Source organism: Populus trichocarpa, chromosome 19 (genome assembly GCF_000002775.5).
Source record: "Populus trichocarpa isolate Nisqually-1 chromosome 19, P.trichocarpa_v4.1, whole genome shotgun sequence".
In the NCBI taxonomy this organism is placed as follows: Eukaryota; Viridiplantae; Streptophyta; class Magnoliopsida; order Malpighiales; family Salicaceae; genus Populus; species Populus trichocarpa.
In genome coordinates this window covers 8814806-8834715 of record NC_037303.2, presented here as the reverse complement: position 1 = coordinate 8834715, position 19910 = coordinate 8814806, and the positions used below count along the sequence as shown (strand labels likewise).

Sequence of the window (19910 nt, the reverse complement as noted above, 5' to 3'; positions counted from 1 at the left end):
AAAATACATCAAAAAATATGTTTCTAGTTAAATCAAATTTTTTCCATCTAAACCTCCTATGTGACTGATATCTAAAATCCTTTTAGAAAAAGAAAATAATGTCCATATAATCTAAACCTCCTTCATTGTTGTTATTGCAACGCAAGTGCACTTATTCTTGTCTGAGGTATTTGACTTCCAATCCCAGAGCAAAACACCTCAAGATTACTAATAAAACTCTAGAGTGTGTGGTATGCTAAATCATGTATATATGTTGATTAAGCTTAGAAAAACTGTTGAATAACCCGCCAAGAAGTGGAACTAGTTGAAGAATGGATGATATTTGCTATCTTTGTCAGGTCTGACAAGGCCACCAAACACCTGTGATGTTGTAAGACAGAATAGAGCAATGCCAATGATCTTGTGCAATGTATGTTCAATTACATGAGACCCTTTTCCATGAACAATCTCAATCCTGTGATCCGATAACTATATACATTCACCTAATTTTAGTTTCAAATTCTTGTAAGCAAACAATTACTGAAACAACTAATAAAGGATAAAATTGGATCAATTCTGAAAAGTATAATATTTTTCATGTTGTTTTTTTGAAGCTGAATAACAACATCAAAGATGAATTCTTCATCTGGGTCAAATGCATCTTCAAGATTTTTTTTCGACTCTCAAGTGAAAAATAGTATTTCATTAATTGAGAAAAAGCCCTCAGAATATAAGGGAATGATGCAGGTAGCTGTAGGGGTGAGTAAAAACACCGAAAAACCGATTAAACCAAGAAAATTGAAAAAAAAATAACCGAAAAAATTGAACCGTGAAAAAAAACCGATTAAACTGATTAGAATTTTGAAAAAACCAACCGGTTTGGTTCGGTTTCGTTTTTATAAGCCTGAAACCGAAAAAACCGAACCGACCCAACTGAAAAAACTGAGCCAACCCGAGCCAAATCAGAAAAAACCGAGCCAAACTAGTTTGAACCAGTTTTTGTTCTAAAAAAACGAATCGAACCGAACCGAAACCAGTCGGTTTGAACCGGTTTCGGTTCGGTTTCGGTTTTTTTTTTTTAAAAATCAGTTTGGTTACTTTTTTTTATAAAAACCAAACCAAACTGAAAATGATCACCCCTAAATAGCTGCACCATAGAAGTTATTGTGGAGGGAAGAATCCTATACCAAGAGCAGGATTTTCACAAACTAGAAAATTGGTAGGTATCTACTAGAAGTTTATCACTTTATTCATCACTCCTTTATAGACTTTTGAAGATCTAAGAACTTGTAACAAAATATCTCAAGGTATCTACTAGAAATAACAAAAAAAAAATGCAATTACTCTGTAATGAACAAAGAAGATTATATACGTTGTGTGTGTGGAGCAAGAAAATTGTATATATTGTGTCAATGTCCAAGTTTTCGTACATGCATATGTATAGGAACATGACTTCAAGTATTTTCTTATCAACAGTATGCATGAATAAGATGAAATTGTTATATAGCTCTGATCTAGCTTTTCAATGTAAGGTCATGGCTGGTTGTTTTATCTTTCTTCATTCATGTGTCTTATGCCGCCAGTTTCAAACAATAACCTCTCCACATATCTTTGATCCCATGACGACTCCATTCATTCTTTTTCCCCCTCTTTTATGTCCCAACTATTTACTATAGTAATTCTACAAGTCTATGGAGAAAAGAATTGAAAGATTTTACTTTTTGTAGCATCCTTGTATGCTTACTTGAATAAATTGATAAAAGAAGTCTGAAAAGAAGTCTGAAGCTCGGGAGATAACGGTTTATGATACACCAGCTAGCCTCAAGTACTTGGATTCAGAGAAAAGCTACGAGAGAAGTGGAAAGTGAATATGGCACCAGCGCGTAGAGTTCGTGTTTGTGCATGTGAGCGCTCTCCATAACCAAAGTTTCAAGACTCTCAATATCGAGAAAAACATGAGCATAATGGTCTGCCAAGTGACATGACATTGCCTTTTGAGGTTCACTTTGGTACAATGTATTGTCAAGTTTATAGGCAACTCGTTAAGGAGAAAAAAAAATTCATTTTCACCTGATACCACAATATAACAGGAGTAAAACATGTATGATTTTCCCTGAAAAATCGAAGTTGAATCAAGAAACAACCTCGCCAATGCTTACTTCCTGCTACAGGAACCCAATAATGATGCTTACATCAAAATTCCAATACTATAATCGAGCTCAGGTGAATGAAGCTGCATTACCTTCTCCAAAACCTTGAGTGCCATATCTTAATTGATAGGGGAAATATGGTATTTTGCGACAACAATTCAGTGTAAAGACATCTACAGTATGCTTGCGACTTAGTAACTGCAAATAATTATTAAAAAAACAAAAACAAAATCATTCCACTAGATCATTATTCACAAGTAAAGTAAATTGAGATTGAGCTTTTAAAGGTAATGGCTCACAACAAAGAAGTTCGAAGCACTGGAAAAAAAATACAAACAAGGTATAAAAGACTGACCCGGTTTTAATCCAACTAGGTTGACCCGACTAGGTTTGATCTGACTGGTTTGACTCGAAAACAAACCAAAACAAAACAAAAATAGATTAAACATGAAAAAAACATAAAAACACAAAAAAAAATCGAGAAATACAGATCAAACACAAAAAGAATGAAGAACACCAAGAACATTCATCAAGAACCCAGCAACACAACTCTTAAACCAGACTAGATCTCGAATAAAAAAAGACATGGTTTTATTCGCAAACATGCATAGAACAAGAATCAAAATTCAAAAACCATCGATCATTACTTAAGAACCATGATTTAATCAAAAAGGTATTCCAGATAGTCGAAAGAAACCTAAAATCTAAATGCACGAATATGTATTATTGATACATTTTAACCATAGATAGTTTGCTAAACAAGTTGTCTGAAGGTTTCTGTGCAAACAATTAGACCAAAGTTAGTCCAAATCATGGAGTTAAGACAATATTCTTTTTAAAAACATTGCCTTAGAAAACCCAGAAAATGTAGTAAACCCAGAAACTATAGCAAAAGCTATAAAACCCAAAAAAAAAAACTTATACTTAGCAGCCCTAACTTAAACATTTTTATACACACTTTTAAAAACATCAAAACATCCATAAATCTCAAGAACCAAATGCAACAGCATCATGCTTAAACCCCCTAACAAATGCATCTGGAAATCTAATAAACTAAAAGCATTAGTCCATCACAAATTCCCAACTACAAATACATAAACTTATGGTGGCTATAACCCAAAAAAAACAGACCTAAGAAAACCTTCAAAATGGCCTAATAAACATACTTGTAATAAACAAAATAACATCAAATCTTAGCAAAACAGCATCTAAACCGAACTTCAACATTAAGATGACTACCATAACATAACAAATTATGCATTATCCAAAAATAAGCATATATATGCCGATTAATCCAAGAATAGACTGAAATGCATTTAGACTCAAGCATTAACACATCAAAGGAAAAAAAAACAACATAATAACAATTATAACATGAATCTAATAGGAGGGGAGGGGGGCGTGCTCATTGAGCTTTGCCCCCTCATCAAACTTGGGAGGTTTACTTTGTAAAATGATTGTTTCTTTTTTGGATTCTTAGCTCTTTTTCTCTTGATCTCTCTCCCTTTTTTGGTGATTTTCCTTGTCTTTTTATAGCCTCTTAAGGTAGGTAGTTACAAAACTACTTGTGAATTTTTTATTGGTTTTTTAAAAACTAGGTTATATAAGATTATTTTCTTTAATCTGTTAGAAGTTGTTTCTTTCTTCTTCTTTTTTTGTTTTATTTCCTTGTCTTTAGATGTCTAACAAATAATTGAGTGCTTCTAGAAAAGTTTGGAAAGTTAATGGCTGAAGTTTTGGCCAAAAATGGTTGATCGAAGGTGCAAGTTCTATGAATTAAACGTGAACAATGAGGGGTTATTTGATCAAAACAAATCATAGACATTATAGAGGGGGTGTTATTCTCCCACTAGGATCAGACCACACTTTATTTGGTGGTTTGTAGCTTCCTTACCATCAAACCAAAGGTGGATGTAACACTGTTAAATTTCTCTGAAACAGTCAAGGTTGACTTGGGACAAGAAGTTGAGGGCTTTCACGTGCAGGTGATGTAAAAACATCGAGTAAATGTGGCACAACTTTGTGGAGCGAAACCTCCTTTAGCGCACGAGGTAGTCGAAGATGCCATGTTCATTTACTTAAATATTGCAACTCGATCAGCTTATTCGGCTGAAGAAAGGGATGCACAATAACCTAAACGATATCGTTTTGGCTAAACCCTACAAATTAGGGTTTTAAATTTGAAATTTGATAAACTTCAATATAATCCCTATTCTTTCAATTTCTTTTACTTTCACCCATAATTATCTCCTGAACTTTTAATTTCATGCAATTTTACCCCTATCAAACTCAATTATAAGCCCTAAAGTTAAGTGTCTTTTATAAAATGATCCTTAATTTTTTATTTGTTCAATTAGACCCTCAATTCACCATCAAACTTTCATTATTCAATTTGGCCCCTGATTTCATCGATTTCGGTCCCTAAAGTCATGCGCCATTTGAAAGTTTGTTCTTAGTCTTTGATTTATTCAATTAAATCCTTAATTACCTATCAAACTTTTATATTTATGCAATTAAGCCCTTGATTTGACCAAATTAACTCTTAAAATTTGCAATTCGACCTTCAAACTTTAATTAAAGCCTAAATTGACTTCAAAAATCAATTTTTCTTGCAATTAAACCATCAATAAATTCAATTAAACCTTGAAAAAATCCAATTAAGTCCTTAAACATATAATATTAAATTTTCCTCCTCAAAAATTGAATTCTCTTTGTCAACAAGGTTAAATTTTCTAATTTTGTATATTTTGATTCTCCTCAACCAATCTTTAGTAATTTCCTGGGAGTCCTAGTATATTCTTCTCAACTTATAGGTATTTTTTATTTTTCTTCCATCATTTCTTTTATTTTATTTTTTATTTTATTTTTTTGTTTATGTGGGGTCCCAAAATAAGTAATAACAGTTACATCAATTAAGATAACATATAATAGGATTAAAGAATAACATTCTCTATATAAGATAACTTAGTGGTCTCAAGTCTAAGGATCACTTATACAACCGTCATGTGAGCTTTTTTATAGACATAGGTGATCTCTCCATATAAAATTTCTATACGGGTCGGTTCAATGTACATGTCTTATGACAAGCACTTGCATATTAGTTCTAAGTATCTTTTATACCTTAACTTATGAGAATAGTTGCTTCTTTTTATATATATAAAAAAACATAATATGTACTAGTCTCTACAGCTCTAATAAATATATGGTATTTAAGATAGTATCGACCATACATATTTCAGGAACAATGTTTGAATGAAATAGGAATCTCAAAATTATAACAACTTTATAATTTTCTTTGCAAAGCATTTTTGTCCCAAGAAATTTATCCTTACTCTATATTCATAAATCAAATATTAGATTCATTAATCAAATATTATATGAATATTAAAGATAAATTAAGCCTTTATTAATAATAAATCTGTATTTACATGAATGTAATAATGTCATATATAATTAACTAATTGGCTACAAGATATATTAAACTAAAATGTTGTTCATCCCGTGTTAACTTGTCAACCCTGCAACTATGGGCATGGAATTCGGATAACCCTACAGAAAAAAAAAAGTAAGAAAAAATCATGAACCAATATAAAAAAAAATCAAATATTGAATGATAAAATTAAAAAAATAATAATAATAATTTTATAGAGGGACCTAAAAAATCCAAAGTCAACCTTCAAAACCTATGGTTCTAATCATGAGGTCTGAACTAACTCCATAGAAAGCTAAAAAACAAAAAGCAACATCCTCCATAAAAAATTATTGATGCATGAAATTACAAAAAAAAGGTGCAATAAAAAAAGACCCTAAACAAAATAAACAACAATAAAAAGAATAAGGACCAAAATCAACATAAAAATAAATTGAAATCAAATTCCAGGGATGAAATTGATAAAGAAACTCAATTAGTAAAAGGATAAGAAAAAAATCAAAAGAATAAGGATTAAATCTGATATAAAATCAAACTAAACCAAATGATTATGAATGAAATTGAAGAAAAAAATAAATCAAAAGAAAATAATAAAAAAATAGCAATCAATGTCAAATGATGAAATTTTTATTTTTTAAAAATAAAATTATGTCAAACAATGAAATTAGAAATTGAAATTGAAGAACTAAATTGAAAAAAAATATTTTTTTTACAAAAGAATCGAGAATAAAAATTAGGAATCAAAATAATAAGAACTGAAGTCAAAATATCAATAATAAAGAGATCAACCTGTAATTTTCAGGGGATAAGAGAGAAAAGAAAAAAAAATCCATCGACGACAAACCGTTCAAGCATCGTCAACACAAGCTGCACTAAAAAGAAGAGGAGGCCATTGAGCTTCCATTGACAAGACAGAAAAGCAGTCCTGACCACCCAAAAATGCCACACGTGCCGTTTACGCGCTGACAAGTGTACAGCACACGCCAACAACTTTTTAAATTTAAATATTAATCAAATATCCTAAGAAGATCAAATTGTCCTTTATGGCTATATAATTAAAATATATGTGTGTGTGTGAGAGAGAGAACACCAATAAACCTTTGAATTAATGGCTTATTTTTTTTTAATTTCAAGGGTAAAAATATCTATTTTAAAAAATAAAAAGACTTCAATGACCTTGGTGGTCAATCATTAAAATTTTTTTTATTTCAAGATTAAATAAGTTATTTTATTGTTTCTAAAAATTAAAAAAAAATTCATATATCCCATGTCAATATGTAATGAAAAATAAAATTACCCCTAAATCATTAGTTTTTTATTTTAAATGGCAAAAAAGTCATTACGTAAATTTAGAATAGGTGTACAGTGTTTTCTACAGTATTTTGCCTACGCGATTTAAAGTTTCTGTTAATTTTATTTTTAAATAATAAAACGCTTGTAGAGTTGTAGTTGTTGCAAAACACCATCGTTCAGACTACAGATATTAAAACATTATTATTCAACTCATCAACAATTTCCCATAAGCTTATATCTCCACTCTTCAGACAATCACAGAAAAAATACAATTAATAAAAATTTAAAAAAACTCAGTTGCAAAACCTTCGTTGTTCAACACAAAGTTGCAAAAGCCTCAGGTCGATTCACATGAGTAACAGATGCAGGTTGTTTTGTTACCGCAGCCAAGATGTCGGCATAACCAACCACCCCAACTAAAATGTCATCACTATGATCCTCGATCACCCATACATGGGTTGCCCTGTGAGACAGCATCTGTGCCATTACTGCAGCCAATGAGCTCGTAATTTTACATGTCAGGGGAGCACTTCGACCCCTATAAACACTCCTGCCAATTCCGATTGAGTTTCCTGGATTGAACCCAATGCTCCTACTGCTGAATTTCCTCAGCCTTGTTGAACCAGCCCCATGAGCTGTATTATCATCATCAGCTGCTGAATTAACTGCAAAATCCGGTAGTGATCTTGATGTGACATTATCCTCAACCCCCATCACAAACTGCCCGGCTGAGAGGTTTGCTAAAGCCCATGCTGCAGCCAGATAATCACATTTCCACAATCTAGAGGCTGATATTTCCCCTATGATCTTACATTGACCATTTGGAATGGGCTCCACAACAGCTATCGCACTGGGATCTTCAGGCAGCTTTCTTGTTGCTTCAATGGCTGGGAGAGAGGCTTCTAATGAGTTGTAATTTGTGTTAATGGCTCCAAGGGAGGAGATGGAGGAAAGAGGGAGCGGAGCTAGAGCACCAAGGCATCCAATGAGAAAACGGATGACATCTTCTCTAGAGAGACAGCAAAATTTGTCGCGGTTGGAAGTGCCAGAAGATGAGGAAGGACGGTTGGGGTTGATTGTCAGGTTATTATTGCTGCTGCTGTTGGATGTATCAGCATTCTTGAGCCACTTACCATTGTAGAGAATTGAGAATCTCTTGCTCATACCTTTCCATCCCATGCTTTTTGGAACAATAAGGCGCCTTACACCTTGCTTCATCATTTCCAAGGCATCTATCAACCTACCACAAGCACCAAAAAGTCATTTCCTATATGAACTCTATTCTCAGGAATGCATTACAAGTTTCTGTATGTGGTACCCTATCAAATCACATGACATTTTTAAAATCTCGAAGAATCTAAACTTTATTCTCTTGTACATATATAACCTGAGGAAGAACAAATTTACAAATCCCTTGGGATTTCTCCACAAAAAAAAGGCTCAGTTTACAAGATGATTAAGGAAAAGTATTTTCCAGTAAGGATGCACTCTGGCCCGGATTATGTGCTTGTATCTAGATGCATGCTAACACACACAACCATACAAAGAGAGAAGAAACAAAACCTGTCAAATAGAACATGTACAAATATAAAGATTATTTATATGGAGAAAAATTATGTAAGGAGCCCTAGAATAGTGCTATATACAAACCACTAAGAAAACCATATCCAAAATGAGAGAAAATCTACCACAAAAAATCAAATTTCAAATTTAGATTAACTTCCTATAGTTGCATGAAAAAAAATCTTTTCAGCATTTACTCTTTCTTTCATCTCCTCTCTATTGCACATGAGTATGCAAGTCAACCAAGAATGAAGAAACCAAGTTTCTCCACCATTTAATATTAAAAACTACAACTCTTCATAAATCCCAGATCAAATCATCGTGCCTCCAGCCTCTTCACCTTAACAATCCCCACCAATCTCACCTTATTTAGGTTGATACAATCAAGGAAAGAGGTATTTAGATCACACCATCCATTAACAAGGCATGCTTTTTAACTTAGAGGTTTATAAATTTTAGAGAACTTCTTTATTTAGGTTGGTGTGTGTGTGTGTGTGTGTGTGTTGCGCATTTTGGTATTATTATGAATTTTATGATAATTGATGTTTTGTGCTCTTTGGTGATTAGGGACCTTTAGGACGTGTATCAAAGCACACAAATTCTCTATTTGGAGCAGCCATATGATGAATGATTTGAGATTTGAAAATTAAAATTATGATTATAGAGATCAATTTCCCCATGGCCTTTAAGATGGATTCCTAGTGCTCAGAGGATGGATTCTTGTAGAAAACCTTTATTTTCTACTTTTGTCCAATCCCAAGTACCCAACTCTGGAAACACTAATATAAGAACATGTCTAGTTTATTTATCCAATGACCAATTGGTCTACCAGCCCTTCCCCTTTACAGACAGGTCAGCCTGTCGAGCGGATTCTGTAATGCCTAATTGTGGGAAAGGAGTTAGATGATAGATTACAGAGGGAAAGTGACACAGGAGCTTTTGAAATAATAAATGCTTTCCATAGTAATTTGACATTTCTAATTTAGTTTATTATTCTAACACTAGTTTGATTCTATATTAAATAAATAATTTTCCATAAAGATTCCTTTTCCAATAAGGATTCGGCTTAAGGTCTAGAACTAGTATAAATAGAGCTACCTAGATTATTTTTCATACATATTATTATTATTATTATTATTATTATTATTATTATTATTATTATTATAAGTTTTCTACAAACTATAAACCTATTTGTCAAGTTCCAACTTCAAATTTTCTTCTATTTAAGCCATCAATTTCCTATTCTTTCTTGTTTTGAGTTGATTTCTCTTCCCATGTTACGTTATGCGTTATTGACGCTTTGCAACAAATGAAACCAGTGGGAGCCCGAAAGGAGATTACTGAAGGTGACCGCAACCATTTAGACAAATCATAAGGTAGTCATAAGGATGAAGACTCCTTTCATGATGCTGGAGTTGTAAATCATCTGGTGCGAGGTGGACTGGAAGAGAGGAACAACACCACACTTTAACAGAGAAAGAGAGTTGATGAGATAAAAATAATAATAATATGTCTGAAAAATAAGCCAAGAAGCCGTACTTATACAAGTTCTAGGTTTAAATCCTAATCCTTATTCGAAAAGAAATACTTATTGAAAGTTATATAACTAGTATAGAATCTAAATAGTATTAGGATTCCTAAACAAAAAAAAAAGTCAAATTACTAAGAATACATTTATTCTTCCAAAAGCTCTTGAGACGGAAAGGGTGTTATCCAACTACCCAACAACCACAGTTAACAACTTGGTCCATGAGATCAAACCTTCTATTGAATCCTACCTAGACACCTTGATGCATTAGGATGAAGAATATGTGAGAACGAGTAGGGGTGATCATTTTCAGTTCGGTTCGGTTTTTAACTATAAAAACAACCAAATCGAAATTTTGTAAAATACAAAAAATAAAACCGAAACCGGTTCAAACAGACAGGTTTCGGATCGATTCGGATCGGTTATTTTATATTAAAAACTGAAACCCAACCGACCGGTTTCAGTTCGGTTTTGGTGCGGTTCGGTTTCGGTTCGGTTTCGGTTCGGTTATTCTATATTAAAAACCAAAAACTATATTGTTTTTTGGGGGTTTTTTTGGACTTTCTAATGGGCTTGGTTTCGGTTCAGTTCAGTTTTTTTCGGTTTGGTTTTTTTATTTTTCAGTTCGGTTCGGTTTTTCGGTTTCAGGCTTATGAAACCGAACCGAATATTTTTTTAAATATTCTAATCAGTTTTTTTTCATGGTTCGGTTTTTTCGGTTTTTTTTTTTTTCTCAGTTTAATCGGTTTTTCGGTTTTTTTACTCACCCCTAAGTAGTAGTATTTCCCATAGGATAAGGTAAGTACCCAAGTAAGTTACACATCACTTGGTTTCATAGTTTCTGGCATCATGATTACCATCAAGGAGTCATTTGAAACGTACATGAGAAAGCAATGGATCTGAATGGATTGAATCCAGACCATGCTCCTTGGAGCAAACACAAGCCTATCATGGAGAAATTGTTCAAATACAGTAGTGAACACCCAAGCCTACTCCCACTCTACAACCCCCCCACCCTGTCCCATCTCAAAGCAGCATGTATACAGCACAAAGCAGATATACTAGATAGATGGAAAAGGTAACAGGCCAAATAGATAAGAAACAATACCCTTAACATGATAACAAGTATTATATCAACAATCAGATGTTGACAAGAAACAAAAGCAAATGGAGTAGGAAGGGGAGTATGCTTATACTTTGTTATTAATCATAGTATTTTGATTTCTTACTTTGCATGCGCACAAGAGAGGAAACAAAGATAGAAGAATGGAATGAACATGATGATTCAAGTGCCACCATGAAGAAGATCAACAACGTTGATGACAAATTCCACAAGCATAGCATTTGCAAGAAGGCAGAAACATAACCACGAGAACTGATGCATGTATCTGAGGGTGAAAAAATAAATTAAAAGGGCCACGCTAATTTGCAAGCACCAGGCAACTTTATATGTCATAAAATAATTGAAATACTTCATGGCATACTCCGTATTATTCATTATCATAGCAATGGCATGTTGGCATGGTCTTGTACGACCAACCTCACTGTACGTTAGCTTTGGCATGCTGTTGTACATCAAAACTCTCAAGTGAAAGGTCAAAGGCTGGTGATCAGAAAGTCTTTCGGTACAAAAAAGAGAAGAGAACAGACCGATCAATTAAAGATAATCAAAGAATTATAAACAACTTAAAAAACAGTAACAACAAGTAGAGTGCATGATTATAACAACCAAAAATTCAGATTCATAATCACATAACCACAAATCCATGTGAATGTTATACTAAGTGGCGTTAGAGAAATTAGAATAAAGAGCTAACCTTGTAGCAGGATCAACCTGTTTGAGAAGCGAAGTATTAGGAACAACAACCTGAGAGACTGGAGTCTTGATAGCCTTATCCCGGTCCTCTAAGCACTCAGTTGAAGCCAAAAAAGCCACAATATCAAGCGAATTAAGGATACCAACAAACCTCTGTAGTCTCGTTTCACTGTTCTCAATCATGCCCACATGAGATTTCCTCTTCCAAACTGGAATCCCACACTCTGTCGATTCTCCTATTGCCCGAATCGCAGATTCTACCGTCTCTGTCTCATAGAATTCCACCATCTCTGGCTTCCCCACCGTCAGATCTCCCACCACATGATAAAGAAACACAGATGGCATTGTTGATATGTGGTTTTTTTTTCTTTCCTTGAAAGCAACCAAAACTAACAGAGAGAAAACAAACGGAAGAACCAGGTTGGCTATAAGAGGGAATGGAGGAGAATGAGGAGAAGGTGAAAAGGTGTGATTGGTGATCTATGGAGAATCCGAAGATGTACAGTGTTGTTTATAGGTGCAGAGATAAAGAGAGATTTGGCCATCGATGAAGATGAAGACAAAGAAAAGAAAGAGGAGAGTTAAGGCCCATCAAACTCGGTGACTCTATTCCCTCTTTCGAGGATCACTGAGAGGAGAGCCTGCGTGAAAATTGGTCAGCTTGTGCCTTGTAGAGACGGAGAGACTGAGTTGTGGATGAGATTGAATAAATAAAATCAAAAGTAATTATAGCAAAATTCATTTAATTTCATAATAATAAAAATAAATTAATTAAATATAAAAATTGAGGGAAGTTGGCACAATAATTAAAGTAGGTGAGAGAATTTAGAAAAGAAAATGAAAGGATGAATGAGACATCGGAGATATATCATAATAGCTAAATTGATAACACTTAAATCTTGACACGGCGAATCAATAGACATCGAAAAAAATTAACAGCATCCTCGCATGCAGTCGCATCTAATACACTTTTTTTTTTTAATTATTAATATAGATGTTGAGCTAATTTTAAAATATTTTGATTAATTATATGGGTTTTGAAATTAATAATTATATAAATCTATAATAGCTTTAAAAAAACTCAAATTCATAATTATTTAAGGGTAAATTCAAGACTGGTAAGTTAAACTTACCCATTACATGGAATATAACATTTTAACCACTAAAAATGTTGATATATTGACACGTGTATAACATTAAAAAAAATCACAAGAGACGCACGTGTTATCTGTGCATCTTAAGTTGTGCAGGTCTGGCCTGTGCAAATAAATAGTCAGACTATACTAGTTTAGAAATAATTTTTCACCTATGCTGCTAGTTTGGGAAAACTTTTTCCCTATTATGGAACGTAAGGTTTTTTATCGTAATAAAATAATCAAGTATTTATTGAATGGGATATTATTATTATTATTATTATTATTATTATTATTATAAAGAAGCTACAAGGAAAGGTAAATTCACTGTATGTATATATAGACTCAATTTATCATTCACCGCTATTTTATAACAAAAGAGCTGCAATGAAATTCTAAGACTTAACTTGACTAAGTCAAATCTTGAGTTTATTTTTTAATGATCAAGAGTTTGAGTCCTCTCATAATTATTGAAGTCTTGTATAATTATTAACTTCAGGACCTATAAAATTAAAATACGACATATCTTCTATTCTTAAAGACTTTTGATCTGACCAACTCCTCAAATATCAAAATATGGGTGAATAACCATCTAGGTGGTGGTCCAGTGGTAAGAGCTTGGGACCAAGAGGTTTGCTCCCTCTGTGATCTCAGGTTCGAACCTTGTGGTTGCTCATATGATGGCCACTGGAGGTTTACATGGTCATTAACTTCAGGGCCCGTGGGATTAGTCGAGGTGCGCGCAAGTTGGCCCGGACACCCACGTTAAACTAAAAAAAAAATATGGGTGAATAAAATTCTAATGGATGTAGCTCAACTGGTCAGGTCCCGAATTTATTCTCTAAAAGTCACCAGTTCGAGTCCCACAAATTTCATAGCTACTAAAGGCTTACATGGTCGTTAACTTTAGGGTCAGTGGGATTAGTTGAGGTGCGCGCAAGCTAACCCGGATACCCACGTTAATAAAAAAAATAGGTGAATAAATTTATACAAGTTCAATGGATTAAAAAGTAATTAGATTTAAAAAATAAAAATAATTAAGATTTTAAGATATAAAAACTTAATAAATTATATAAAAGAAAGTACAAAACATAAGTAAACTAAGGTGATTAAGTGAGTGTTTGGGAGTAAGTTTTACCTATTTTTCATCAAAATTTGATTATTTTTTTAAATTAATTTTTTTAATGTTTTTTGGATCGGTCTGATATACCGATATCAAATAAATTTTAAAAAATAAAAAATATATATTATTTTGATATTTTTTTCTAGAAAAAATAAAACACTTTAAAAAACAATCACTACCATATTTACAAACAACATCTAAGCCAAGCAAGCAATAAAGAAAATAGTAAAGAAAAATATAAGTTAAAAGCATATAATATAAAAACTTAAAAGATAAATCGTGTAAAAAAATATGTATTGGGACTGGCTCAAGAGTTGCAGGCAAATGCTTCTCTGTTTATAAAAATATTAATTTAATATTAAAATAATCTTAGAAATAAGTAGGATGAAATAGGAATATAAGTCCTACTAATAAGATAATATTTTTTTAATTATGAATACTAAAGCAAAATAGATTAATCAAAGGAATTAATACGATTGCACGAAATGTCAAGAAATTAGTAAGATTGCACGGCTTGTCATGAACATCACCAGCCCATTCCTGCACAAAGCAGGAATTACCTAAAACATCAAGGAAATAAACAGTGAAGTTAATGATTCCTTAAAAAAAAAATTCTTTTTATTCAATTCAGTCCCTTTCCAACCTAATTGGATGAAATTTGCCTTGAAATTATAATAGGTCTATAAAATTAAAAGACAAATGACTAAAACATAAGCCAATGAGATAATTTATACCCAATACTAAATCTTTGTAATTTCTATTTTGGCTCCATAGTTTATTTTTGTTATTATTCAATCCTGAATGAGAGAAAGATTTATAAAAAAAATGGCGGTAAAGAAATGGAGTATTTGATTGTCACGATTCTAGCAAAAAAAGTGATCAACTTTAGTGTCAAAATATTTTATTTGATGAGAAGTTTATTATGGTAATGGTTTTTGTCCTCGTCTTACTAGAAAAAAATAGATTGGAACTTTGAAAGTCTTGCAGTCTTGGTTTGATTTTTTAATTTTTAATTGATTTTTTGCTACCTTAAGAGCATGAGAGGGTCTTGGTTTGATTTTTTAATTTTTAACTGATTTTTTGCTACTTTAAGGGCATAAGAGGGTTTATTTAGGATTGTTGGGTGTTTCTCGTGTATTTTCATGTGATTTGTTTTTTGAAAAATAGCTAGCTTGTTAAAATAAAAAAGGCTTTTCCACCCAACTTTCTATCATTTTGGTGCTGGAAATTGGACAAGCCTATGATGCATTGTATGCCACAACAGATGACACTTCATTCATTTTAATTTTTAAAAAAATAAAAAGGGATAGATAACATCTTATTCGTCTCTTAATAAAAATAAATAAAATAAGATCAAACGTATGGGCGTAACCTCTAGGCATGTGCATGTCTAGCCTACTTTTAAGGGGTTTGGCATTGGGGCTCGTCCTTTTCTATCTTTTTTTAATTATTTTTTTATTTTGTGTTTTTATACCAACAAAATATTTACCATGTTGATTCAATTACTTTTTCGTTTTGACATAATTCTTAAATAATATTATAATTTTTATTTGGATTTTGATAATCTTTCTCAATTATTATATATTTGATATTAAAATAATAATATTAATAATAAATTGCTCATCAAAGATCGATTCAATTTTTTTTTAAAAAAAAATAGATTTTGAACTTTATTTTATCACGTTTATGATTATTTTTGTTTTTAGATTTCAATCACACATAAAATATGGACATGCTATTTTGATATTTTTTTAACTTGCTTTAAAAATCGTAAAATGTTTTTTTTTAAATGATTCCAATAAAAAAACAATTGTATTCTCTAAGATAAACAAAAGATATATTAAAGATAATTGATTTTAGACTTGAAAGATATATGTTTTGTACTTATTTAAAATGACTTGCATTTTTAACAAAAAAAAACTATTGTTCTATAATTAGATAAAAAAAAAATTAAAAAACTACATGTGAAATGAGATTAGATATATATTAGCTTTCTTACTTAATGTTTAGATTAACGTATTTATTATCGTTTATTAATATATATAATTATCAATTTATTTTATTGAACATGCGTATTAGCTTTATTTTGCAATGAAAATATATCATCATGAAAATAGAAAATTTTAAAATAATTGTATTTTTTATTTAATAACAATGCAGAAAAAAAAAACTATGAAATCTAGACATTTGATTTTTACGTTCAGAAAGATTTTGGTTCAACGCATGGTTGCAAACAAGTATGAATCTATTTTTGTGACTTTGGTTCGGTTGATTTGCTCTGAATGTTGCTTGAAGTTACAATTTAGCTCAATCCATCAAAAGTTTAGCAATTTAGACCAATGAATCATGACAAATTGAAAAATGTTCCTTTTTTTTTCAATAAAAATATTTACAAAGTATATATAGTTTTAAACTGTAAAAACTAGTTGAGATACCCAGTTAATATGATGGCTATCTAGTGTTGTCCAATCCAATTCGATTATATTTTTATCTAGTTTAACAAGTAAAATTTAACCCGATTTGGCCATAAATGGGTGAGGAGTTCACCCACCCCATCATCCATCCTCGTAGTTTCGGAAATTATTTTTTAATCCTTATATTTTTATGTTCATTTCTAAATTAATATTTTTCATCAATTTAATATTTTTTAATTTAATTTATTTTTTATATATAAAAAAAAGAAAAGGTAAAAACTAATTAAACAAGATAGGAATTTTGAGAAGAAAAGAAAATATCTTTTTAAATAAAATACTATTAAATTAAGGATAGTCAACCCTAGTCAAGGAACAATTTAATTATTTTTTTATAAATTATAAGGACTAAATTATAATTAACTCTTTATTTTACAATGTAGTGTATGGGTTTTTATTTTATGATTCATTAAGAATTTTTATGATTTCATACATGAATTAGAGGTTTAGACTCTGTTTTATAATTTAATGATTGATGGATAAAGATATAGTTTGTTTTTTAAGCTTATATATTATTTTTGTAAAATTAATTTTAAAAAAAGAGAATCGAATATTCGGTAGGTATCAGTCGAGCCAAATTAGCGGAGAAGATGAGCAATGTATTTAAATACCGAGAATCGAGGGTAGGTGGAGGAAAATCCAACCGGTTCAATCGAGGGTAGGTGGAGGAAAATCCAACCCAGAACCGGATAAGAAATCAACATAATATATATTATCTTGAAATTAGTAATAATAATAGATTCCTACAAATTTTTACTTGTTTATTGATTTTATGGAGAGAAGAAGATACCGTTTCGTTTCTAGTTCCTGTTTTTTTTTTTTTCCACATAAGCACATAAAAAAACTCTATTTGGTTAGAAAAATAGGTTTTTTTTATACACTGGAGAATACTCTATATATAATTGTATTTTAAATTTTATTTTTATAAAAATTAAAATAACTTGTTTTTAATTTATAAAATTATATTTTTCATTTATTTTACATGTAAAAAATACATCTCACAATAATTTTACCTAAACATGTATTTTTTTAAATAACAACTAAAAATATTTTTTAACCTATTTTTACTATTACAATTATCACAATTCCATATTGATTAAATTGTTTTTTGAACTACTATAACAGGTCTTTGCAGCTTAAATTGATAAGGATCCATTTTGGTTTGGTTTGCGTTTCTTAAAGAGAGACCTTCCATTTGATAAATTGTGACTTAAAAAAAATTAATAGAACTGAGCTTCTATATGGGATTGTAGTGCGTTAAAATTCAATTTATTTTTTTAAAAAATTATTATTTTTATATCAATATGCTGGTATAAAAAATAAATTATAAAAAATAAAAAATATTATTTTAATATATTTTTAAATAAAAAAAATACTTTTAAACACTCTCAACCACAGCATCAACCGAAAATTTTCCTCGAACAAGAATAATTTATTTAGAGTGTGTTTGGCAGTGTGGTAGCGGTTACTTTTCAAATAGCTTTTCGTGCCGAAATACATGCCAATGATGTTTTTTTATTTTTTAAAAATTATTTTTAACATCAGCACATCAAAACGATCCAAAAAGTACAAACCACACTCAATTTTAGCAAAAAAAAAAATTAAAATTTAGCAAAACACAAGTTGAAAGGCACAGCCAAACAGTCTGTTAGTGGTCCTGTTACTCGCATGACTTTGTAATTGGAATGCATGACGACACCATCTCTTAAATTAGAACGTGTAGTTTGATAGAGTTCCTAGATCACCGGGAACATTGATAAGAACCAAAACAAAATGGTATCTTGGTCCTGATTGGTTGTTGGAAAGGAATTGTTTTTTTGAAAGGTGGGTTTTTTAAAAGTAAATTTATAAGAAATTAATTTTTTTTTTTATGTTTGGTTATGTCATGAAAAATAAGTTGGAATGTTTAGTTATATTATGAAAAATAACTTATTAATATTTTATTTTTTTCAAGTTTATTAAAATAATGAGAAATAAATCTTATAAATTAAAACGTTTAATGAGAATGAAATTGAAAAAAATCTAATTTCATAAATTATTTCAAATAAAATAAATAATAATCAAAATAATAGAAATCAAATCTAACAAAAAAAATAAAAGATGATGAAATTAAAATAATAATAATTACAATTTCATAAATTATTTCAAATAAAATAAGTAATAATCAAAAGAATGAGGATCAAATTTGATAGATAAAAAAATTTTAATTAAAAAAATAATAAGAGAAAAGTAAATGACAATCATAAAAATGAAGACTAAAGTTAATATAAAAATCAAATTAAATAAAATTTTAAAGGATAAAATTAAAAAAAAAAGATTCAAACAAAATATATATCAATCAAAAATTTAATGATCAAATTTGATATAATCAGTAAATAATATGATATTTTTAAATTTTTCTTAACTTCTAGAAAGTATTTTTTGCATAAAATAAAAGAAAAACATTTTTCTGAAAATCAAGCCAAATATTTTTTTATTGAAAAGTGTTTTCTATTGATTAACTTTTATAAAAACAAATAAATATAGAAAAATTTACAAAATAATTTACAAAAAAACCACAAACAAACCCCCTTAAAAAGAAAATTTTAGAATACCAACACTATAAATTCACTTTTGGTTAGACTCATTATTATTTTTCATCTTTTTGTATCTCTTTCTTTCTATTAAAAAATTATCATTAGAGTAAGCATTAATTCTTATATATTTTAGAATTTCTCTTATAAAATTTATAAAATAAGTATTAATAATTATTTCTTGAATACTCTGAAATTTCTTCAATATCTCAATCACTTTCTCCAAGAAATCATACCATTAGTTCTTGAGTTATTAGCGCAATAATTACCTTACCTCCTACAATCTTCATATGCAGCAAGATCCGACTAATGAAAGATATTCCTTTCGGCTTTACTCTTTTCTTACAGAGGCGAAAATCAATTTTGTTAAGAGAGAATAAAAGGAAAAAAAAAATTAATTTCTAGGCATAACAATAGATACTTTGGGTTAGATTTTATATCATTTATATACAAACTTTAATTCCTCAAACCACATAAGGTATTGATTTTTTAATACTCCAACTTTACCCAATCAAATTTCAAATATCTATAACTCAAATCCTTGTATTTTAATTATCAAACTTGACTAATTTCAAATATCTATAACCCGAATCCAAATGTAAATGTTATAATTTATAACAATTAACCTGATATATATGTGTGTGTGTGTGTGTGTGTAAATTAAAGTTAATTATTATACACAACTTAAAACCTAATATTTTAACCATGATCCAATCGTATCTAAAATTTTCTTACCTGTTCGGTTGGGTTCGCCTTGGTATCCGTCGATTTAGGTGCCATCCCTAACTACAATAGCATCATCAAGGGCACCACAAATAGCCACGTCGTCTCTCTCTCTGACAATACACATC

General features: G+C 30.5%; 1 protein-coding gene across 1 annotated transcript; it reads right to left on the bottom strand.

Annotated features, from left to right (window-relative positions):
• Nucleotides 1-7008: 7008 nt before the first annotated feature.
• Nucleotides 7009-12479, bottom strand: LOC7459216 (CBS domain-containing protein CBSX6). Its single transcript, XM_002325429.4, has 2 exons — nucleotides 11761-12479; nucleotides 7009-8092 (listed from the first exon to the last, which is right to left on the bottom strand). Exons 1-2 carry the CDS (start codon nucleotides 12102-12104, stop codon nucleotides 7168-7170), a joined length of 1269 nt encoding a protein of 422 aa, XP_002325465.1. The 5' UTR covers nucleotides 12105-12479; the 3' UTR covers nucleotides 7009-7167.
• Between the last annotated feature and the right edge of the window lie 7431 nt (nucleotides 12480-19910).

Excerpts from the sequence above, each read along its gene's own strand:
- LOC7459216 (XM_002325429.4), bottom strand. The coding sequence starts at position 12,104 with ATGCCATCTGTGTTTCTTTATCATGTGGTGGGAGATCTGACGGTGGGG. Across the intron at positions 8,093-11,760 it reads CAGGTTGATCCTGCTACAAG|GTTGATAGATGCCTTGGAAA; the intron begins GTTAGCTCTTTA and ends TGCTTGTGGTAG.